The sequence below is a fragment of the Zonotrichia leucophrys genome, chromosome 25 (genome assembly GCF_028769735.1).
Source record: "Zonotrichia leucophrys gambelii isolate GWCS_2022_RI chromosome 25, RI_Zleu_2.0, whole genome shotgun sequence".
NCBI lineage: Eukaryota > Metazoa > Chordata > Aves > Passeriformes > Passerellidae > Zonotrichia > Zonotrichia leucophrys.
This window is the reverse complement of record NC_088194.1, coordinates 1,364,804-1,382,808: the sequence shown is the minus strand read 5'-3', so window position 1 is coordinate 1,382,808 and position 18,005 is coordinate 1,364,804. Positions and strand designations below refer to the sequence as shown.

The 18,005-nt window shown below is 49.9% G+C and overlaps 1 protein-coding gene across 1 annotated transcript in view; it reads right to left on the bottom strand.

Moving 5' to 3' along the window:
• Positions 1–239: 239 nt before the first annotated feature.
• The window catches only part of LMNA (lamin A/C), a 29,801-nt gene continuing 12,035 nt past the window's right edge, over positions 240–18,005 (bottom strand). The window contains exons 2-12 of the mRNA XM_064732478.1: positions 8,202–8,358; positions 7,936–8,061; positions 7,294–7,464; positions 7,068–7,193; positions 6,327–6,547; positions 5,358–5,562; positions 4,500–4,607; positions 4,254–4,373; positions 4,076–4,171; positions 1,760–2,011; positions 240–458 (exon numbers count right to left, since the gene is read on the bottom strand). Coding sequence (XP_064588548.1) covers positions 426–458; positions 1,760–2,011; positions 4,076–4,171; positions 4,254–4,373; positions 4,500–4,607; positions 5,358–5,562; positions 6,327–6,547; positions 7,068–7,193; positions 7,294–7,464; positions 7,936–8,061; positions 8,202–8,358 — 1,615 coding nt within the window. The 3' untranslated portion in view covers positions 240–425. The remainder of the gene's footprint in view (positions 459–1,759; positions 2,012–4,075; positions 4,172–4,253; positions 4,374–4,499; positions 4,608–5,357; positions 5,563–6,326; positions 6,548–7,067; positions 7,194–7,293; positions 7,465–7,935; positions 8,062–8,201; positions 8,359–18,005) is intronic.

Genomic DNA, 18,005 nt, shown 5'->3' with positions numbered 1-18,005 from the left:
GCACGCAGCTCCAGTGGGTATGGCTGCGCTTCTCCCTGTCCTATGTAAAAAGCTTTGGCAAAAAAGGTACAATGTAAGGAGCATTTCAACTACAAACTCCTCCTGCATGGCTGCTCTGTAAACACAGTTCTTTGCTGTCTTTGGCTGAAGTTCTAAAAAATATTTGAAGCTGAAAAGCTATTTTTTGGTTTGGTTTTCTTTATATAGAAATAGATTTTTTTCTTTACAAAAAAAAATCAAAGCATCTTTTAGCACTTTTAATATATATATATATAAAATTCCTGCTATAGAAAACAAAACAAAAAAAAAACAACCTTGGTTTTTGATATCTTGTTTTTTTAAAGGGAAAAAAAATTTCTTTGCTTTGGGAAAAAAAAACAAACCTAACTGGAGACAGGCAGGAACCACAGGAATGCGCCATGGAATTACATGATGCTGCAGTTCTGCACAGCCTGAGCCTGGAAGGGAAAAAGAAAAAGAGAGTTAAGAAAACCCCAGTGTCACCATCCACTTGCTCTGACTGCAAACTGTCCAGTGGGATCCTTTGGATGCCCACAGTGCCCCCAGGTTCTCCTCCATCCTAACCCTTGGGGTGTGATAAATAAATCCTCCCAAGCTGGGATGTTCATAGTTCCAAAATTTGAGGATTAAGGGTAGGTGATATATGAGGATTATAATATCGACTAAAAATATCAATATAGAATATATTGTATATTAATCCAATATATAGATATAAAGTGCTGAAATATTCACATTACCAGCATGAACACTCAGCAGCAGTGGAATGAGTGATGTGGTGTCACAGACATCTTTTATGAAAAATCGTTTTTTTAAGATTTTTTTTCTTGAGAAGCTGAGAGGCTTCAAGAACAAAATGTAAACAATGGTTATCTGCTGCTGAAGAATTCAACAGGTGCATCTGTGATTGGTCTCATAGAGTTGTTTCTAATTAATGACCAATCACAATCAGCTGGCTCAGACTCTCTGTCTGAGCCGCAAACTTTTGTTATCATTCTGTCTTTTTTTTTCCATTCTTAGCTAGCTTTTTGATGAAATATTTTCTTTAATTCTTTTAGTATAGTTTTAATATAATATATATCATAAAATAATAAATCAAGCCTTCTGAAACAGAGTCAGATCCTCAACTCTTCCCTCATCCTAAGACCCCTGTGAACACCATCACAACGTGGAGGATGGGGAATGCTCTGGGGTGCCAAGGGGGATGAGTGAAAGATTAAATGGGGTGGGAAGCATCACTTTCCAATCCCTCTCAGAACCCTCTATCCCTTATAAAGAACCTTGTGTGAGCTCAAAGAGAAAGAGCAGGGAGAAGGAGAGCTGGGAGAGGACAGGATTGCAGGGAGGGGACAGCATTGCAGGGAATGCTCTGGGGCGCCAAGGGGGATGAGTGAAAGACAAAATGGGGTGGGAGGCTGCTATGGCCACATCCCTTTCCAATCCCTCCCAGAACCCCCCATCCCTTATAAAGAGGTTTGTGTGAGCCCAAAGAGGAAGAGGAAGAGCAGGAGAAGGAGACCTGGGAGGGGACAGCATTGCAGGGAATGCTCTGGGGCGCCAAGGGGGATGAGTGAAAAATGGAACGGGGTGCCTTCCAAAGAGGAAGAAGAAGAGCAGGGAGAAGGAGAGCTGGGAGGGGACAGCATTGCAGGGAAAGGACAGTGACAGCACAGGGTGCCCCAGCAGCACGGTGCCAGCTGGCAGCGCGGTGCCAGGGACTGGCACTGGGAGCGGCACTGACCTGTCTGCGGGGGCTGGAGCTGCCCAGGAGGTAGTTCCTGGTCACCAGGCTGTCCCCAAGGCCGATGCCCGAGTCGCCCATGCTGCGGTAGCTGCGGGTGACAGTGACGCTGGAGCTGGACGAGCCCGAGGACATGGAGGTGATGCCGGCGTTCTGGGAGCCCGACTTGTCGGCCGGCTGGCCACACGTGCCACACACCACGGTGCGGGAGCGCAGGTTGTACTCGCCGGGGTCCCCAGAGCCACTGCAGCCCTGCACATGGGGGGGACAGACAGACAGAACGGCCTCAGGCCCTGCCAGAGCGTGCTCTGCACAGAGTGGCTGCCCTAGGGATGGTGGCAGGAATGGTGTGAGCCAGGAGAGCTCGGGAAGAGAGCCTGGCTCACCTGTGCTCTCCATCATGGGGTATAAAAATAATATATATTATATTATATTATATTATATTATATTATATTATATTATATTATATTATATTATATATTACATATTATAACATCATATAACTTTTTATATATATGTTATATGTATGTGTGTATATATATGTTATATATATGTTATATATAACATATATAACACATATATATAACAAATATTATAATATAATATAATATAATATAATATAATATAATATAATATAATATAATATAATATAATATAATATTATATTATATTATATTATATTATATTATATTATATTATATAATATAATATAATATAATATAATATAATATAATATAATATAATATAAATTTATCCCTATTTATTATATTATTTATTTAAATAATATTTAATCAATAATAAATACTATTCAATTACTGTGTTTCTAATCCCAAGTGAACTGGGGCCAGCACGCTGCCAGTGGGTGACCTGCCCTGCTGCCCTGAGCTCTCAGCACATGGGAGACACCTGAACTGTGCTCCTGAAAATATCCTCTTCCTCACCACCTCGTGAGCTGGCAGCTCTCCTATGGGAAGTTTGCTCCTGGAAAGGATTCAGCCTCCTGGAATGGGCAGCAGTGACTGCAGGAGCTTGGCTCCTCTGCCCAGGGATGGTCAATACAGAGGAGAATCACAGAATCATGGAATGGTTTGGGTTGGAATGGACTTGACAGCTCATCTCATTCCAGCCTCCTGCCATGGGCAGGACATCTTCCACTAAACCAGGTCACTCTAACCCTGTCCAGCCTGGCCTGGAACACTTCCAGGGATGGGGCAGCCACAGCTTTCCTGGATAACCTGTGCCAGGGCCTCACCACCCTCACAGGGAACAATTCCTTCCAATACCCCATCTAACTCTGCCCTCTAACTGTCAGTGGGAAGCCATTCTCCCATGTCCTGTCACTCCAGACCCTTATCCAAAGTCCCTCTCCAGCTTCCAGGAGCCCCTTTAGGCCCTGGAAGGAGTTCTAAGCTCTCCCTGAAGTTTTCTTTTCCCCAGGCTGCCCCCAGCTCCTCCAGCCTGCCTCACAGCAGAGAGACTCCAGCCCTCAGAGCATCCTCATGGCTACTTCTGGACTTGCTCCAGCAAAAATTCCCTGTCCTTCTTGTGCTGGGGGCTGAGAACTGGACCCTGCACTGCAGGTGGGTCTCACAAGGGCAGAGTAGAGGAGAACAATCCACCAGCTCAACGTGCTGGTGTCAATCTCAGCACAGCTCTTCAGATCCAGAGAACTCAGAGGGGAGTGGATGATGGATGCCCCAATTTGCTCCTGGAAGTGACATCTAGATGATCTTCCACCCTCACTGAGGCACAGCTTGGCCACAATGGTGCCTCTTTGCACGTGATTCCTGTGGGCACCTTGTTTTTCTCTGGGAGAAGAGGCTGCAGCTCTGGCCCTGGCATGCTGCCTGCTCCCTGTCCACTGCCTGCTGCTCCTCCTGGTGCATATTGCAGCTCCACATGGGGAAAAATGGGCTGAGAGGAAGGACAAAGCCACCTCTGGATTTGTTCCAGCACCCTCATGAAGCAGAGAGGACAGAGCAGCTGCTGACAAAAAGTGTCATCCATCACCTTCCCACCATCCTATCCTCCAAGCAATGCTCAGCCTCCCTCTGACTCTTCTGGCCCTTTTCATGGCACATCAGGGTTCTTTAGGGTTGGAGACAACTTCTAGCAAGGTTTTCAGAGCTTTTTTAGTGAGCAGCAATCACCTCCAGATGCCAGAGGTCTGAGGGCTTCTCTGATGCTGCAGTTTCCACAGCAGCCTCCCCACTGCCTTCTCCTGTATGCCTGATCCTGCTCTGAGCTCCCTCCCATCCTGCCTGGAGCTGCATCCCCTCGAAACCAGCAGCATCCCCTACTCAGGGCCCTACTCACGTGGTGGTGGCGGTGGTGGATGCTCATTTCATCATCATCCTCATCCTCATCGTCATTGATGATCACTGTGCGCACCAGTTTCCTCATGGCCACCTCCTGCAGGGGACAGGGGGTCAGTTGGGAGGTTCAGAGCCTGTCACCCCCCTCCCTGTGTGCCAGAGCTGCCAGGGGCTCTCACCTCCCCGTTGGAGTTGATGAGGGCGGTGCGCAGGCTGTCCCCGGAGCCCCAGCTGCTCTGGGCTTTCCACACCAAGTTGCTGGGGGGGCTGTGGGTTGCTCCAGCTCCCGAGGCCCAGATCTAGGGAGAAAAGCAGGAGAAAAGTGACTTCTCTGGTGTGTCTATCACCCCACACCAACCATTCCATGTAAGTGGCCTGGCAGGGTTTGGGATCTTGCCTGGATCCTCCACCAGGCAGGGACTCACCGTGACCACCTGGCCAGCCTTGAGGGTGAACTTCGGGGGGAAGCGGTAGGTGAGGGGGGGATCATCCCCATTCTGCCTCTTGATCTGCCAGTTCCCCATGGCCTGGTCCTGTGAGACAGAGCAGAGACCCTCAGAACCCTCTCCAGCTTGTCCCATTCACCTCCTGCCCCTAGGGTGAAGCAGGGCTGAACCTCACCCCAGGGACCATAGGGTGTCAGGACCCAGCACATCCCTCTGTCTGTCCTGAGCAGCCAAGACCCTTGCCAGGGCTCTCAGAGACCCTGGCACAGAGCTCAAAATGCCTGTGTGGTTTTGATTATGACCTGTGGAACAAGTTACCAACCTTAGATGAAGATCTGCAAGCCACAACAGTTTAATAGAATAATAGTGAAGTTATCACGGGGTGAATAAATAGATTTTAGGGTTTTCAGAATGGGGGTTCAGGGGGCAAGGTGGAGGGATCTGGGTGTGCCCAGCCTTTTTCCTTCTTCTTCTTCTTGACCTCTATCTTCTGCTGTGATGGTGGCACTTTTGGATTGGTTTAGAGTAGAAGCTCACTGTCTAACATAGGTGTTGGGAAGTAATTGTAAATATTGTACACGTAGTTTTTAGTATAAAGACATAACACTGCCCTGGGGGCAGGCAGAGTGCCTGGACTGTCTTGCTGAGTGGATCTCAGCAGGACAGGAGAAAGAATTTTGTAGATAAGATACAATAAACAACCTTGGAGACCGAGAAATGAAGAGCCCTGACTCCTTCAAGCACTGGGCTGGGAAAAGAGACTTTCCAACTTTTCTTGGGGTCACTGTGACCAGCTAGAGACCCCGACACCAGGAATCTCACCAAAGGCAAGCTCACCTCGTTGGACTTGTTCCTGAGACGGACAAACTTGCCCTCCAGGTCCACCTCCTCCACGCCAACACGGCCGCTGGTCCGGGCATGGTGGGAGAAGCTGGTCCGGCTCTCGCTGTCCTCCAGCTTCCTCTTCTTGGAGGAGCTCGAGGTGGACAGGTGGCTTCGGGAGGCACCTTTGTGGGATGAAGGGCTGGGGGACAGCCTCAGCCTGGCAGGGAAGAAGAGGAGATTAAACCAGTGAGTTCACAAAGGCTGGGACCCTGTTGAAGATTGCAATGCAAGGTGTTTTCCATTACCATCTGTATGGCAGATTGTCAAGTGGGCAGTTTGCTTTATTTCTCTCTTTGAGTGACCACATTCACACCTCCCTAGGGAGGGGACATTGCTGATAACAGCTATTGAATGTCACTGCATGGCTGATAAGAACTACAGCATCCCACTGGGAGATGTGAGCCCAGAGGGAGGAGCCAAGCATTGCTACTCGGATATAATCCAGAGGTTTTGAGACACCAGCACGACTTTCTCCATGGGATTCCCCAGAGGAGCAGCAGTTGTCTCTTCCTCCACTGGATCTTCAGAGGAAGAATACATCCTTCTCTACAGAACCCCCTCGCTCCAACAGAACCACCCCTGACACTTCAGGAGGACTGCAGCCACATTTCCAATGGCACTGCCACCAACACCCTGACCCACAGGGTGTCAGGTTGGGTTCTGACTCTGTCAGTGTTGTTCTACTGGACTGCATTGTTTATTTTATACTTTTTCTTTTCCCTATTAAAGAACCGTTATTTCCTGCTCCCATATTTTTGCCTGAGAGCCCCTTAATTTAAAATTTATAGCAATTCAGAGGGGTGGGGAGGGTTTACATTCTCCATTTCAGGGGAGGCTCCTGCCTTCCTTAGCGGACTCCTGTCTTTCCAAACCAAGACAGACTCTCACGGCCCAGAGCTGGGCGCAGCACCCTGAGCTCACCGCTCCTCCTCGCCCTCCAGCAGCTTGCGGTAGGCGTTGATCTCCATATCCAGGGCCAGCTTGATGTCCAGCAGCTCCTGGTACTCATCCAGCTGCTGCTGCATGCGCGCCCTCATCTCGGCCATCTCCCGCTCCTTGTCGGACAGCAGGCGCCGGTTGGTCTCGCGTTCCCTGGCCAGGATGTCCTCCAGGTCGTGCAGCTTCGCCTCCTTGGCAGCCAGCTGTGGGGAGGGGACAGATTGGTCTCCTTGAGCCAGGTCTTATAAGCTCTTGGAGGTCTATATGACACCTGAGATGGCTCAGCCACCTCAGATGGCATCAAATCAGCAAGGTGGCTTCTGTGGTGGTTTGGAAACTGAAAAATTTCAATAAAGGCAAAATAACAGCTCTTTACAGAGAAAAACCAAGCCAGGGGTAAGAGGCTTTTGCTCCTGGTAAAACACCTCACAAAAGCAATTGGTTCCTTTGTTCCCTTCTTTTTCTACTGAATTGCTTAGGTGGGAATTTTCGGCTTCTGTCCAATTGGATATCCTTAAATTTGAGGTGAAACCCCCAATGTCCTATGAGGTGTCTTTTCACCCAATTGAGGAGAGAAACTTCTGGGCTATTTTCCTTTTTTTAAGGAGACAAAGGATAATTTGGTCACTCCGTCAACAGGGGGCACATTCCTACAGGGAGGGAAGGTGAAGGCAAGCCACTCCACCTGGGACCATCCCAAGGAACCCTTTGGTGTCAACCCACCTGCTTCTGCAGCTGGCTGACTTCTGAGGAGAGGTTGTCAATGCGGATTCGGGTCTGCTGCAGCTCCTCGTGGGCAGCACCCACCATGTTGCTGTTCCTCTCAGCTGACTGCTTGGCATTCTCCAGCTGGGGGACAGGACAGGGGCATCAGCACCTCATCACCCGCAGCCCACCCGCCCTCTTTGGGGCTGGAGGGACGGGAGAGCGGCGTGGGGGATCTGCTCACCTTCGCCCCGTAGGTTTTCTCCAGTTCCTCCTTGTACAGCCTGATCTGGGCCTCGTGCTGGCTGCGCAGCTCCTGCAGGGCCTCGGAGAGTTTGCTCTCAAACTCGCGCTGCCGCCCGTTGTCGATCTCCACCAGCCGCGTCTCGTGGCGCCGCTTGGTCTCACGCAGCTCCTGCGGACACCAGGGGACACTGGCTTGTCACAGACATCTTTTTATGAAAAATCCTTTCTTTAGAACTTTTTCTTTCTGAGAAGCTGAGAGGCCTCAGGAACAAAATGTAAACAATGGTTATCTGCTGCTGTGGAATGCAACAGGTACATCTGTGATTGGTCTCATAGAGTTGTTTCTAATTAATGGCCAATCACAGTCAGCTGTCTCGGACTCTCTGGTCAGTCACAAGCCTTTGTTATCATTCTTTTTCTATTCTTAGCTAGCCTTCGGATAAAATAATTTCTTCTATTCTTTTAGTATAATTTTAATATATCAAAAAATATATCATAAAATAATAAATCAAGCCTTCTGAAACATGGAGTCAACATTCTCATCCTCAGACCCCTGTGAATACTGTCACACTGGGTCACCTCAGGGAGGGGACACAGCACACCCAGTGGGGCTGATCCCACACAGCACATCCCAGCTCACCTCGCTGTAGATGTTCTTCTGGAATTCCAGCTCCTCCTTGAGGGTCTGCAGTCGGTTCTCGGCATCCACGCGCCGCAGCATCTCATCCTGCAGCTGCTTCTTGGCTTCACCCAGGGCGCTTTCCAGCTGCCAGGGGATGGAGAAGGAACATCACAGAGGGCTCTGGGCATGGCTGGGGACCCCCACCCAATTGCATCTGCCCCACAGCCCCTGGCAGCCCCAGGCAGCGGGGAAAAGGGATCCTTGGGTCAGCTGCCACTGCTCACCTTGGCCACTTGTCCCCTCAGGTCCCGCACTTCATTTTCCAGGTTCCTCTTCTCACCCAGGGCCGTGGAGAGCGCGGCCTCCTTGGAGTTAAGCAAAGCCTCCACGTCCTTCAGGCGTGCCTGGGCAGTCAGCAGGTCCCCTTCCTTCTTGGCATTCCTGCAGGGCAAAGGGTGGCACAGGTGAGTGGCACGGCAGGAATAATCACAGTCACCAGGAAATTATGGAGCTGCTTTGGTTCAAAGGGACCTTAGAGCTCATCTATTTCCACACCCTGCCAAGGGCAGGGACATCTTCCACTATCCCAGGTTGTTCCAAACCCCGTCCAACCCGCCTGGAACACCTCCAGGGATCCAAGGGCAGTCACACCTTTTCTGGGCAACCTGTGCCAGGGCCTCAGCACCATCACAGGGAACAATTTCTTCCCAATGTCCCATCTAACCCTGCCCTTTGGCAGGGGGAAGACATTTCCCCTTGTCCTGTAACTCCAGACCCTTGATCAAAATCCGTCTCAAAATTTTCTAGTTCTTCTAAGTACGGAAAAGGACTCCAAGGACTCAGCAAGCTTCTCATCCACCAAAACCTCCAAGTTCTTCTCCTTATGGCTGTTCTCAGAAAAGCCCGAGCACAAAGAGTGTCACTCCTGCCCTCCTCTGATCACTCCCAAAAGTGGCTGCACCACTGTCGCTAAGAACCACCCACAAGGGGACCAGCACATCCCAGTCCAGCTGGCTCAGACTCTCTGTCCAAGACACAAGCCTTTGTTATTCATCCTTTCTTTTTCTGTTCTTAGCCAGCCTTCTGATGAAATCCTTTCTTCTATTCTTTTAGTATAGTTTTAATATAATATATATACATGATAAAATAATAAATCAAGCCTTCTGAAACATGGACTCAGATCCTCATCTCTTCCCTCATCCTAAGACCCCTGAATACCATCACACTGTCCCTCACCTTTGCACTGCCCCGAGAGCAGGGTCAGCCCCCAGGCCCCTGCACAGAGCAAGTGTCTTAGGTTGGCTTTATGATGCTTTTATCCCCAGTTGTCTTCTTCTGTTTATGCAGAATAATAAGTTTTGCACCTTTAATACTTGTTGCAGAGAGTGAAGAGGGGAGAGAAGAAGCTCAGTTTGTTTTCAGACACTGCTCTCACTCCTCCACATTCCTGCTCCTGGACTGTGTTGTCTGTGGATGGACAGACAGCAGGACAGAGCTCTCCTTTGCTTTTAGTTAGTTTAGCTAGCTGAGGCAAAGAAGTTCCCTGGACTGTGGGGTTTTTTTCTTTTTTCCTTTTCTTTGGAGCTGTTTAAACCTGCTCTGGACTGAACACCCAGCAGAGCACCTGCAGCTCCACCTGTGGCCACCAGGCCTGGCCTGTGACATTTCCAGCGCCGGAGGGACTGAGCAGAGCCTGAGTGAGCTGAACTGCAACCTGGGGATGGGGTCTTTCTGAGTTTGTCATCTCTTTTGGAGCAGCAAGGGGTTTTATTGTTTAATATTATTTAGGTTTTATTATTTAATAAACAAATACATTTATTTTAAATAATAAATAATTATTATTTATTTTTTTCCAAGGAGGTATTTTTCTCCCGAACCAGTTGTGGGGAGGGGCCAAATGAATCTGCTTTCCTAGAGGAGCCCCTTTGGGGTTCTCTCCCAAATTTTGCCTGAACCAGGACAGTGAGCCAGACCCTCTGTGTGTGGGTGTCCAGATTGGAGCATCTCACCATGTGGCCGAATAAAACACCTGTGGATATTATGCAAAGATCCTTTTTGTTTCCTTACTATATATTTTTATATATATACTATATATAAATATATATTATATTATATTATATTATATTATATTATATTATATTATATTATATTATATTATATTATATTATATTATATTATATTATATTATATTATATTATATTATATAATATTATATTATATTATATTATATTATGCTATATATACATAAATAAATATAAATAAATAAATGAATATATATATATATATATATATATATTTCCTTACTATACTAGCAGCTATTCAGGCTGCTACACAGCATGGCACGGATCTGCACTATGAGGGGTGGCAGAGGCCACTGTGGCATGGGACACTCAGATGTGTTAGCATGGCAGAGGCCACCATGGCATGGGACGCTCAGATATGTTAGTGTGGCTCAGCACAGTGTGGCTCAGCTCTGACGTGGGGCTGGATGGTGGAGCAGCAGCTGGGGAGGAGCTGGAACTGCCCATGGCCAGTGCTGCCCACTCAGGTGCCCAGGCAGAGGACTCTGTGGCACCCGTGCCAGTGCCAGGAGTTTGGGGACTCTCCTGGAGCAGCCAGGGAGCACCAGGGATTGCCCTGCTCTGGCTGTGCCTTGCCATTCTCAGGATCTTTTGCTGGTCGAGAAATGTTAAAAGTCTCTTTTCCCAGCCTGGCTGTTGAAGAATGAATGGAGCTCTTCATTTCTCAGTCTCAAGGTTGTTTATTGTTTCTTATCTATAAAAAATTTTCTCCTGGCCTGCTGAGGTCAGCTCAGCAAGACAGTTCAGGCACTCTGCCTGCCCCTGTGGCAGTGTTATGTCTTAATACTAAAAACTACCTCTACAATATTTACAATTACTTCCCAATACCTATCACCCATGTTAGACAGTGAGCTTCTACTCTAAACCAATCTGTAAGTGCCACCATCACAGCAGAAGATGGAGGCCAAGAAGAAGAAGAAGGAGATAGGCTGGACACACCCAGTTCCCTCCATCTTGCCCCCTGAACCCCCATTTTAAAATCCCCAAAATCTATTTTTCACCCTGTGATAAATTCACTACTATTCTACCTAAACTGTTGTGGCTTGCTGATTTTCATCTAAGGCTGGTAATTTGCTCCATGGGTCATAATCAAACCCACAGGTGTTTTGTGCTTCTGAGCCCCCTGGCAGGGGTCCTGGCTGTTCTGGACAGCCAGAGGGATGTGCTGGGTTCCCACAGAGCTCAGCTGGTGCTCAGTGGGTGCAGAGCTGTGGTGCCTCACCCCCCCAGCCCCACCTCTGCCATCCCCACCCACCATCCTGGGCCCCCTCTCTTTTCCAGCCTGTCAGAGCCGCTCCTCATCCCCGCCGTGTGACCGGGGAACCTGATCTGACTGCACACCCAAACACAGCCTGGAGCTATTTCGGTCGTTCCTATAAAAAGAAAACACCCAAGGGCTCCCCAGCAGCCGCCAAGCCCAGGCTGGGACTGTCACCCCTGCTGGGGGCAGGAGAGAGCACCAGAGCGGGGACACGGCGGTGACAAACACAGGGAGTGGCTGTGGCACTCAGCCCATCCCATGGCAGCACCCAGAACCCATCCCATGGCAGCATCCAGAGCCCATCCCAGAGCAGCACCCAGAACTCATCCCATGGCAGGACTCAGAACTCATCCCCTGGCAGCATCCAGAGCCCATCCAGAGCCCATCCCATGGCACCATCTAGAGCCCATCCCAGAGCCCATCCAATGGCACCATCCAGAGCCCATCCAGAGGCCAACCAGAGCCCATCCAATGGCAGCATCCAGAGCCCATCCCATGGCAGCACCCAGAACCCATCCCATGGCAGCATCCAGAGCCCATCCCATGGCAGAACCAGAGCCCATCCCATGACAGGACCCAGAGCAGCATCCAGAGAGCATCCCAGAGCCCATTCCAGAGCCCATCCCATGGCAGCATCCAGAGCCCATCCAATGGCAGCATCCAGAGCCCATCCAGAGCCCATCCCAGAGCCCATCCAGAGCCCATCCCATGGCAGCACCCAGAGCCCATCCAGAGCAGCATCCAGAGCCCATCCCAGATCCCATCCCATGGCAGCACCCAGAGCCCATCTAGAGCAGCATCCGGAGGCCATCCCATGGCACCATCCACAGCCCATCACATGGCACCATCCACAGCCCATCCAGAGGCCAACCAGAGCCCATCCAGAGCCCATCCCATGGCAGCATCCAGAGCCCATCCCATGGCAGGACCCAGAGCCCATCCCAGAGCACCAGGCATGGACCTGGGAGCAGCAGGACAGAGCTCCCAGACTCTCAGATGAGCGATGTTGGAAGCTCCTGGACTGGCCAGCAGCAGATTTCCCTGCATTTCTTTCTGTTTCCTGACCCGAGCCAGCACGCAGAAGCTATTCTGTTATTTTGGGTTTCCAAGCCCCAGGTTTCAAAATCAGGCTACTGTTTTTAAGTGCAAACCTCCCTTCAAATCCCAGGATATTCCATGTTAAAAGAGCAGGAATTCCCCTTAAGGACAGTTAAAAAAACCCCACAATTCCTACACGTACAGCAACGAAATTCAGAATCACTTAAAGTGCTGCTGGCAGGAAAAGCAGAGCCCAAGAGCCTCTGGGAATCTGCAGACTTTTTCTTGGAAGTAACTGAAGATCTGCCTTCTGCCTTTCTTTCAATTTCTGAAAGCTCCTTTCCCAGCCCAGAACACTCTTTATTGTGGTGCAAAGGGCCCAGTATAAAATGTTGGATTTGTAATGAATTCTAGAACGTATCTGTGGTTGGATTTTCATATTTTAATGTTTGGGGCTCTCAGGTAAGAGGGTCTCAATGCTACGCACAGAGTATGATTTCATAGCCCATAAATTCCATAAAACAGCCTCTTTTATGTCTAAACAGCATTTCAGCAGTCTGGAGAATTTGGAATTTTGCCCACAGAGGAATAACTGACCAAGAAATGCTGCTTTTTCAGGGAACCACAGTCCCATTTGCTGCTGGATCCTTCCTGTCCAACCCCCTCCTTTTTGTGCCCGTGACTCACAGGACAGGAATGCCAACTGGGAGTGGGTCCCAGGCTGCTCCAAGGCTCGCTGAGTTTTCCCATCTGGCCCTGGATCAGCCCCCTTGGCCAGCGTGGCCACCCCAGCACTGCCCTGTCCTTCGTGGGGAGTGATGGGGCTGCTCCTCATCCCTGGGGTTTGGGGCTGTTCCTCATCCCTGGGATTTGGGGTTCTTCCTCATCCCTGGGATTTGGGGCAACTCTCTGCTCATCCCTGGGGTTTGGGGCTCCTCTCTGCTCATCCCTGGGGTTTAGGGCTCCTCATCCCTGAGGTTTGGGGTTCCTCCTCATCCCCGGGGTTTGGGGCTCTTCCCTGCTTATCCCTCGGCTTTGGGGTTGCCCTCTGTTCATCCCTGGAGTTTGGAGCTGCTCCTTATCCCTGGGCTTTGGGGCTGCCCTTTGCTCATCCCTGAGGGTTTGGAGTTCCTCCTCATCCCTGGGGTTTGGGGCTGTTCCTCATCCTTGGGGTTTGGGGTTCCTCCTCATCCATGGGGTTTGGGGCTGCCCTTTGCTCATCCCTGGGGTTTGGGGCAGCTCTCTGCTCATCCCTGGGGTTTGGGGCTCCTCCTCATCCCTGGGGTTTGCTGCTGTTCTTTACTCATCCCTGGGGTTTGGGGCTCCTCTCTGCTCATCCCTGGGGTTTGGGGCTCCTCATCCCTGAGGTTTGGGGTTCCTCCTCATCCCCGGGGTTTGGGGCTCTTCCCTGCTTATCCCTGGGCTTTGGGGTTGCCCTCTGTTCATCCCTGGAGTTTGGAGCTGCTCCTTATCCCTGGGCTTTGGGGCTGCTTTTTGCTCATCCCTGAGGGTTTGGAGTTCCTCCTCATCCCTGGGGTTTGGGGTTCCTCCTCATCCATGGGGTTTGGGGCTGCTCTCTGCTCATCCCTCAGGGTTTTGCTGTTTGTTTTGGTACAGCTGGAGGACTCTGGCTCGTTGGGATGGGGCTCCAGCATCACCTGGATGGTGTCACTCTTTCAAGGGACAGCAGCTCCATTGACCAGGGACAAACAGAGGGGAAAATGCTGAGGGTTACACTGTGCCTGCAGCAGATTTGCCTCTCCAGGGACCAGAAGCATCCAGGGCTCTGGGCATCAAGCCCCATAGTAAATCTCATTCAAAGACCAATCCCTTCTGCTTAGAAACCTCCTGTGCTCAGCTCTGTGCTCCACTGTGAAGAAAACCAAGAGCTTGGAGCTCACCAGCCTGAGCTGAGAGACAAATCCTCTCCTGTACCCTGTTCTGGGGGTCCAGTGAGGCTCCCTGGGCCTGAGCATCTCCGCCAGGTTCCTTCCAGACACACCCTGACCCCAAAGGTGGCCATCAGTGCCTGGATAAGGAATCAGCACACAGGTGAGTCCCCTCTGGCTGTGTTCAGGCCAGCCCTGCTGATCCCAGGGTTTGAGTTTTCCCTTCTCCTGCCCTCAGGTCCTGCTTTTTTTCCAGGGAAGCCTCACAGGCTCCAGCTGGCGCTGGGCTAAAAATAAAAACTTCCATGGCAGCTGTGTCACTCCCACCTCCCTGGAGAGCAGGACGAAGGCAGACCTTCCTCCTCCTCCCCAGAGGCTTGCACTGGCCTCTGCTAGAGCCTGCAAGATCCCAAATTCCCCAGTGAAAAGGGAAGCAGAGAAAAGGGAAGCCCTCCTCATTCTGGAGGGCTGGGTGCCTCCAAATCCCACAGGATTTGATCCCCTGTGCTGCAAGCACCACGGGTGAAAACAATCCAAGGGGAGAAAAAACAACAGAGGCATCAAATCCTCGAGAAACAAACGTCTCAAGAGAAAAGATGGAGGGAAAAGGGGGCCTCAAGGCATTTTATTTTTAGCTTTTAAAAGCAGGAAGAAGGAAAAAAAAAAAAAAGATTGAAAATTGCAGTTGAGCTGCCAGAAAATCCAAATGTTAATGGAAAGTTGGATCTGCTCTGGCTGCGCTCAGCACAGGCAGACACGAGGCTGTGAAGCCAGAGAGGGCTCAGGGATCTGCTGCTGCTCCCCCCTTGTCTGCCCCAAAATCCCAGCCAGGAAACCTGGAAATCTGGGCTCTCCCTCTGGAAAAGTCAAGACAGGACAGAGTTGTTGGAGCAGCTCCAGGCATGAGCCCACCAGGCTGCTGGAGAGATGCCAACCCTCTCCGAGACGCCACAGCCCACTCTGTGCATTTTTAGGAAACACTCTTTGGTTTCCCTCTCCGCTGTGAATCCCCACAAGTGCTCCTGAAGCATTGTGCACTTTGATCAATGAGTGGGATGGAGCTTGTAGAGGCACAGTTCCCCTCCCTCCCTGCCTACCCAACTGCAGCTGCCCCGCCCTGGAAAAGCTGCCAGCTCAGGGAACTCGCTGGCTCCTGCCCCATCCATAAATCTTTATGGAGCTCTGCAAATTTCCCCCCCAGACTGCAGATCCCAGTCCCACCTGGCTGCCAGGGCCCACAGCTGCTGCTCCTGGATATCCCAGAAAAGGATTTGACACATTCTCAGCTTAGGAATGTGACAAATGCATGTATTTTATGATCGGCTTTTTGCAAATGTTAAAATGAATAGTAGATGTGTTGTTTTAGAAAGTAATGCTGTGTTAATTCTCTTAAGTCCTGTGTTAAATTTAGTTTTAGGTTATAAAAATCGTTAAAATAGAAACGATGCTGTGTAGGATACTTTTTTCAAAGAAAGGACTTGCAGTGAGATAGCAGCCACAGGACACCTGAATCTTTCAGAGAAAGAGAATTTATTGCCCCATTATCAGAAGAAATGAACTTCTTCCCACCTTGAAGGCACTGTCAGGATTCAGAGGAAGAAGCTGACGATGACCAGACAGAATCCTGTGTTTGAATGGAATTTATGCATCATGTATGAGGTGTATGAATATGCAACAGGCTGTTGCTTTTAAGGTCTAATCGTCTGTTAACGTGGGTCCTTTTCCAGGCTCGTGCTGCCCAGAAAAAGATACCTGGACATCCATAATACTTTGTATTTATTGTCTCATATTGTCCTAATTCAAATTGTCCAAATTATTATTACTCTAATTGTATTACTATTTTTATAACCATTTTATTACTATTAAACAAAAAAATTTAAAAACAAGTGATTGGCTTTTTTCACAGGAAGGAGTGGCAGTGTGTGCCCAGATTGCTGGGAGGATCCAGGAAATCTGCTTTGCTCCACCTTGGGCAGTTTGCTGTCCATGGCACTGCCTCCAGTGCCAGGGATCTGTCCCAGGATCACCAAACATTGTCGTGGTTTGACACTGGAGCAATGCCAGTGCCCCCATGAAAATACATTCTCCCTGGTGTCTGCTGTGAGATGTGACCAGGAATAGAGCAAAGCAGGCTCCAGCTTAGGAATAAAGAAGAGAAAACTTTATTAACCTACAGCTATATGTAAAAAAAACCACACAGAAAGAATGAAAACCTTCCAAAAAACATTCGTCCTCCCCTCACCAAATTTCCAATACATCCATCCCTCAGATCACCAACTCTCAGTCCATCACCACCCTTTAGATAATCAGTTCAACAAGGAGTGAGGAGTCTCTCTTGTATTATAGGCTTCTTCTGGAAACACAGCTGAGACCTTGTGTGTTTCCATGTCGCCCGTGGCACCGTGTCCCACCCATGCCAGGGACCATCACCCCACTGCAGGCACTGCTCCCCACTCCCAGGGCTTGTTTTGTTCCCCCATCCCATGGAGCAGGGGCCCCACAGGATGAGGAGAGGCAGAGCTGGAAAAGCTCTGCGTTGGGGCAATGGGAATGTGGCAAAGCAGCTTCTCCCAGCTTGTGACTCATCTGTGCCGCAGCAGCTCTGCCAAATCACCAGGATAAACACGGGCTGGTCTCCATGCAGGGGAGCTGGAAATAGCCAGCATGATGCACTGCAAGGACAGTGTCTGCACGGAGCCAGCATCCTGTGGGGCACCAGAGGCAGCTGGGCATGCCAGCCCTGCTGTGTGCATGGAAACAGCCCCCACATCTGGCACCAGTGGTGCCAAGGACCCTTCCCGGTGCCAGGGCCGGTGCTGGCCCTCCTGATGCACTCATGGCATGCTCAGCCACGGGGATGAGGGGCTTGTCCAGCTCCACGTGGCCCCTGTGGAGCACAAACAGCTCACTGGCACCTCCCAGGAGCTGGGCTTCCCCTCCTGGAACTGGGATCTGGCCTCTCCTTGTGCCCTTAAAGTGAACCAAAACTGCTGCTTAAAATGAACCAGAACTGCTGCCTCGTTGGGAACCAGGACAAAGCCTTCAATGGGGAGGCAAACAGACTCCCCTGTCCAGGATTCCCCAAATCCAAGATGTTCTTAAAATGAACCAAAAGTGCTGCTTAAAATGAGCTTAAAATGAGTTTAAAATGAACCAAAAGTGCTGCTTCATTGGGAACCAGGACAAACCTTTAATGGGGATGAAAATAGACCCCCCTGCCTAGAATTCCCCAAATCCAAGATGCTCTTAAAATGAACCAAAACTGCTGCTTAAAATGAGCTTAAAATGAACCAAAACTGCTGCTTAAATTGAGCTTAAAATGAGTTTAAAATGAACCAAAACTACTGCTTCGTTGGGAACCAGGACAAAGCTTTTCATGGGGAGGCAAACAGGCCCGCCTGTCTAGGATTCCCCAAATCAAAGATGTTCTTAAAATGAACCAAAACTGCTGCTTAAAATGAGCTTAAAATGAACCAAAATTTTTGCTTAAAATGAGTTTAAAATGAACCAAACTGCTGCCTCGTTGGGAACCAGGACAAACCTTCCATGGAGAGGCAAACAGACCCCCCAGTCTAGGACTCCCCAAGATGTTCCTGTCCCTCCACAGCTCCCACCACCAGGAACACTGCTGGGACCTGTGGGTGCACACCTGACCATGCTGGTACCCCCAGGAATCAGCCACAAACGTCCCTCTGAAGGTCTGGACAAGCTTTTCTCCTGCTGGATGCACCAGAACAAAGACCTGTCGCCCTTCCTGCCACAGGAGAAGCCCTTCAGCCTCAGCAGCACCACAGCAGCCACGCTCTGCTCAAGAGCTCC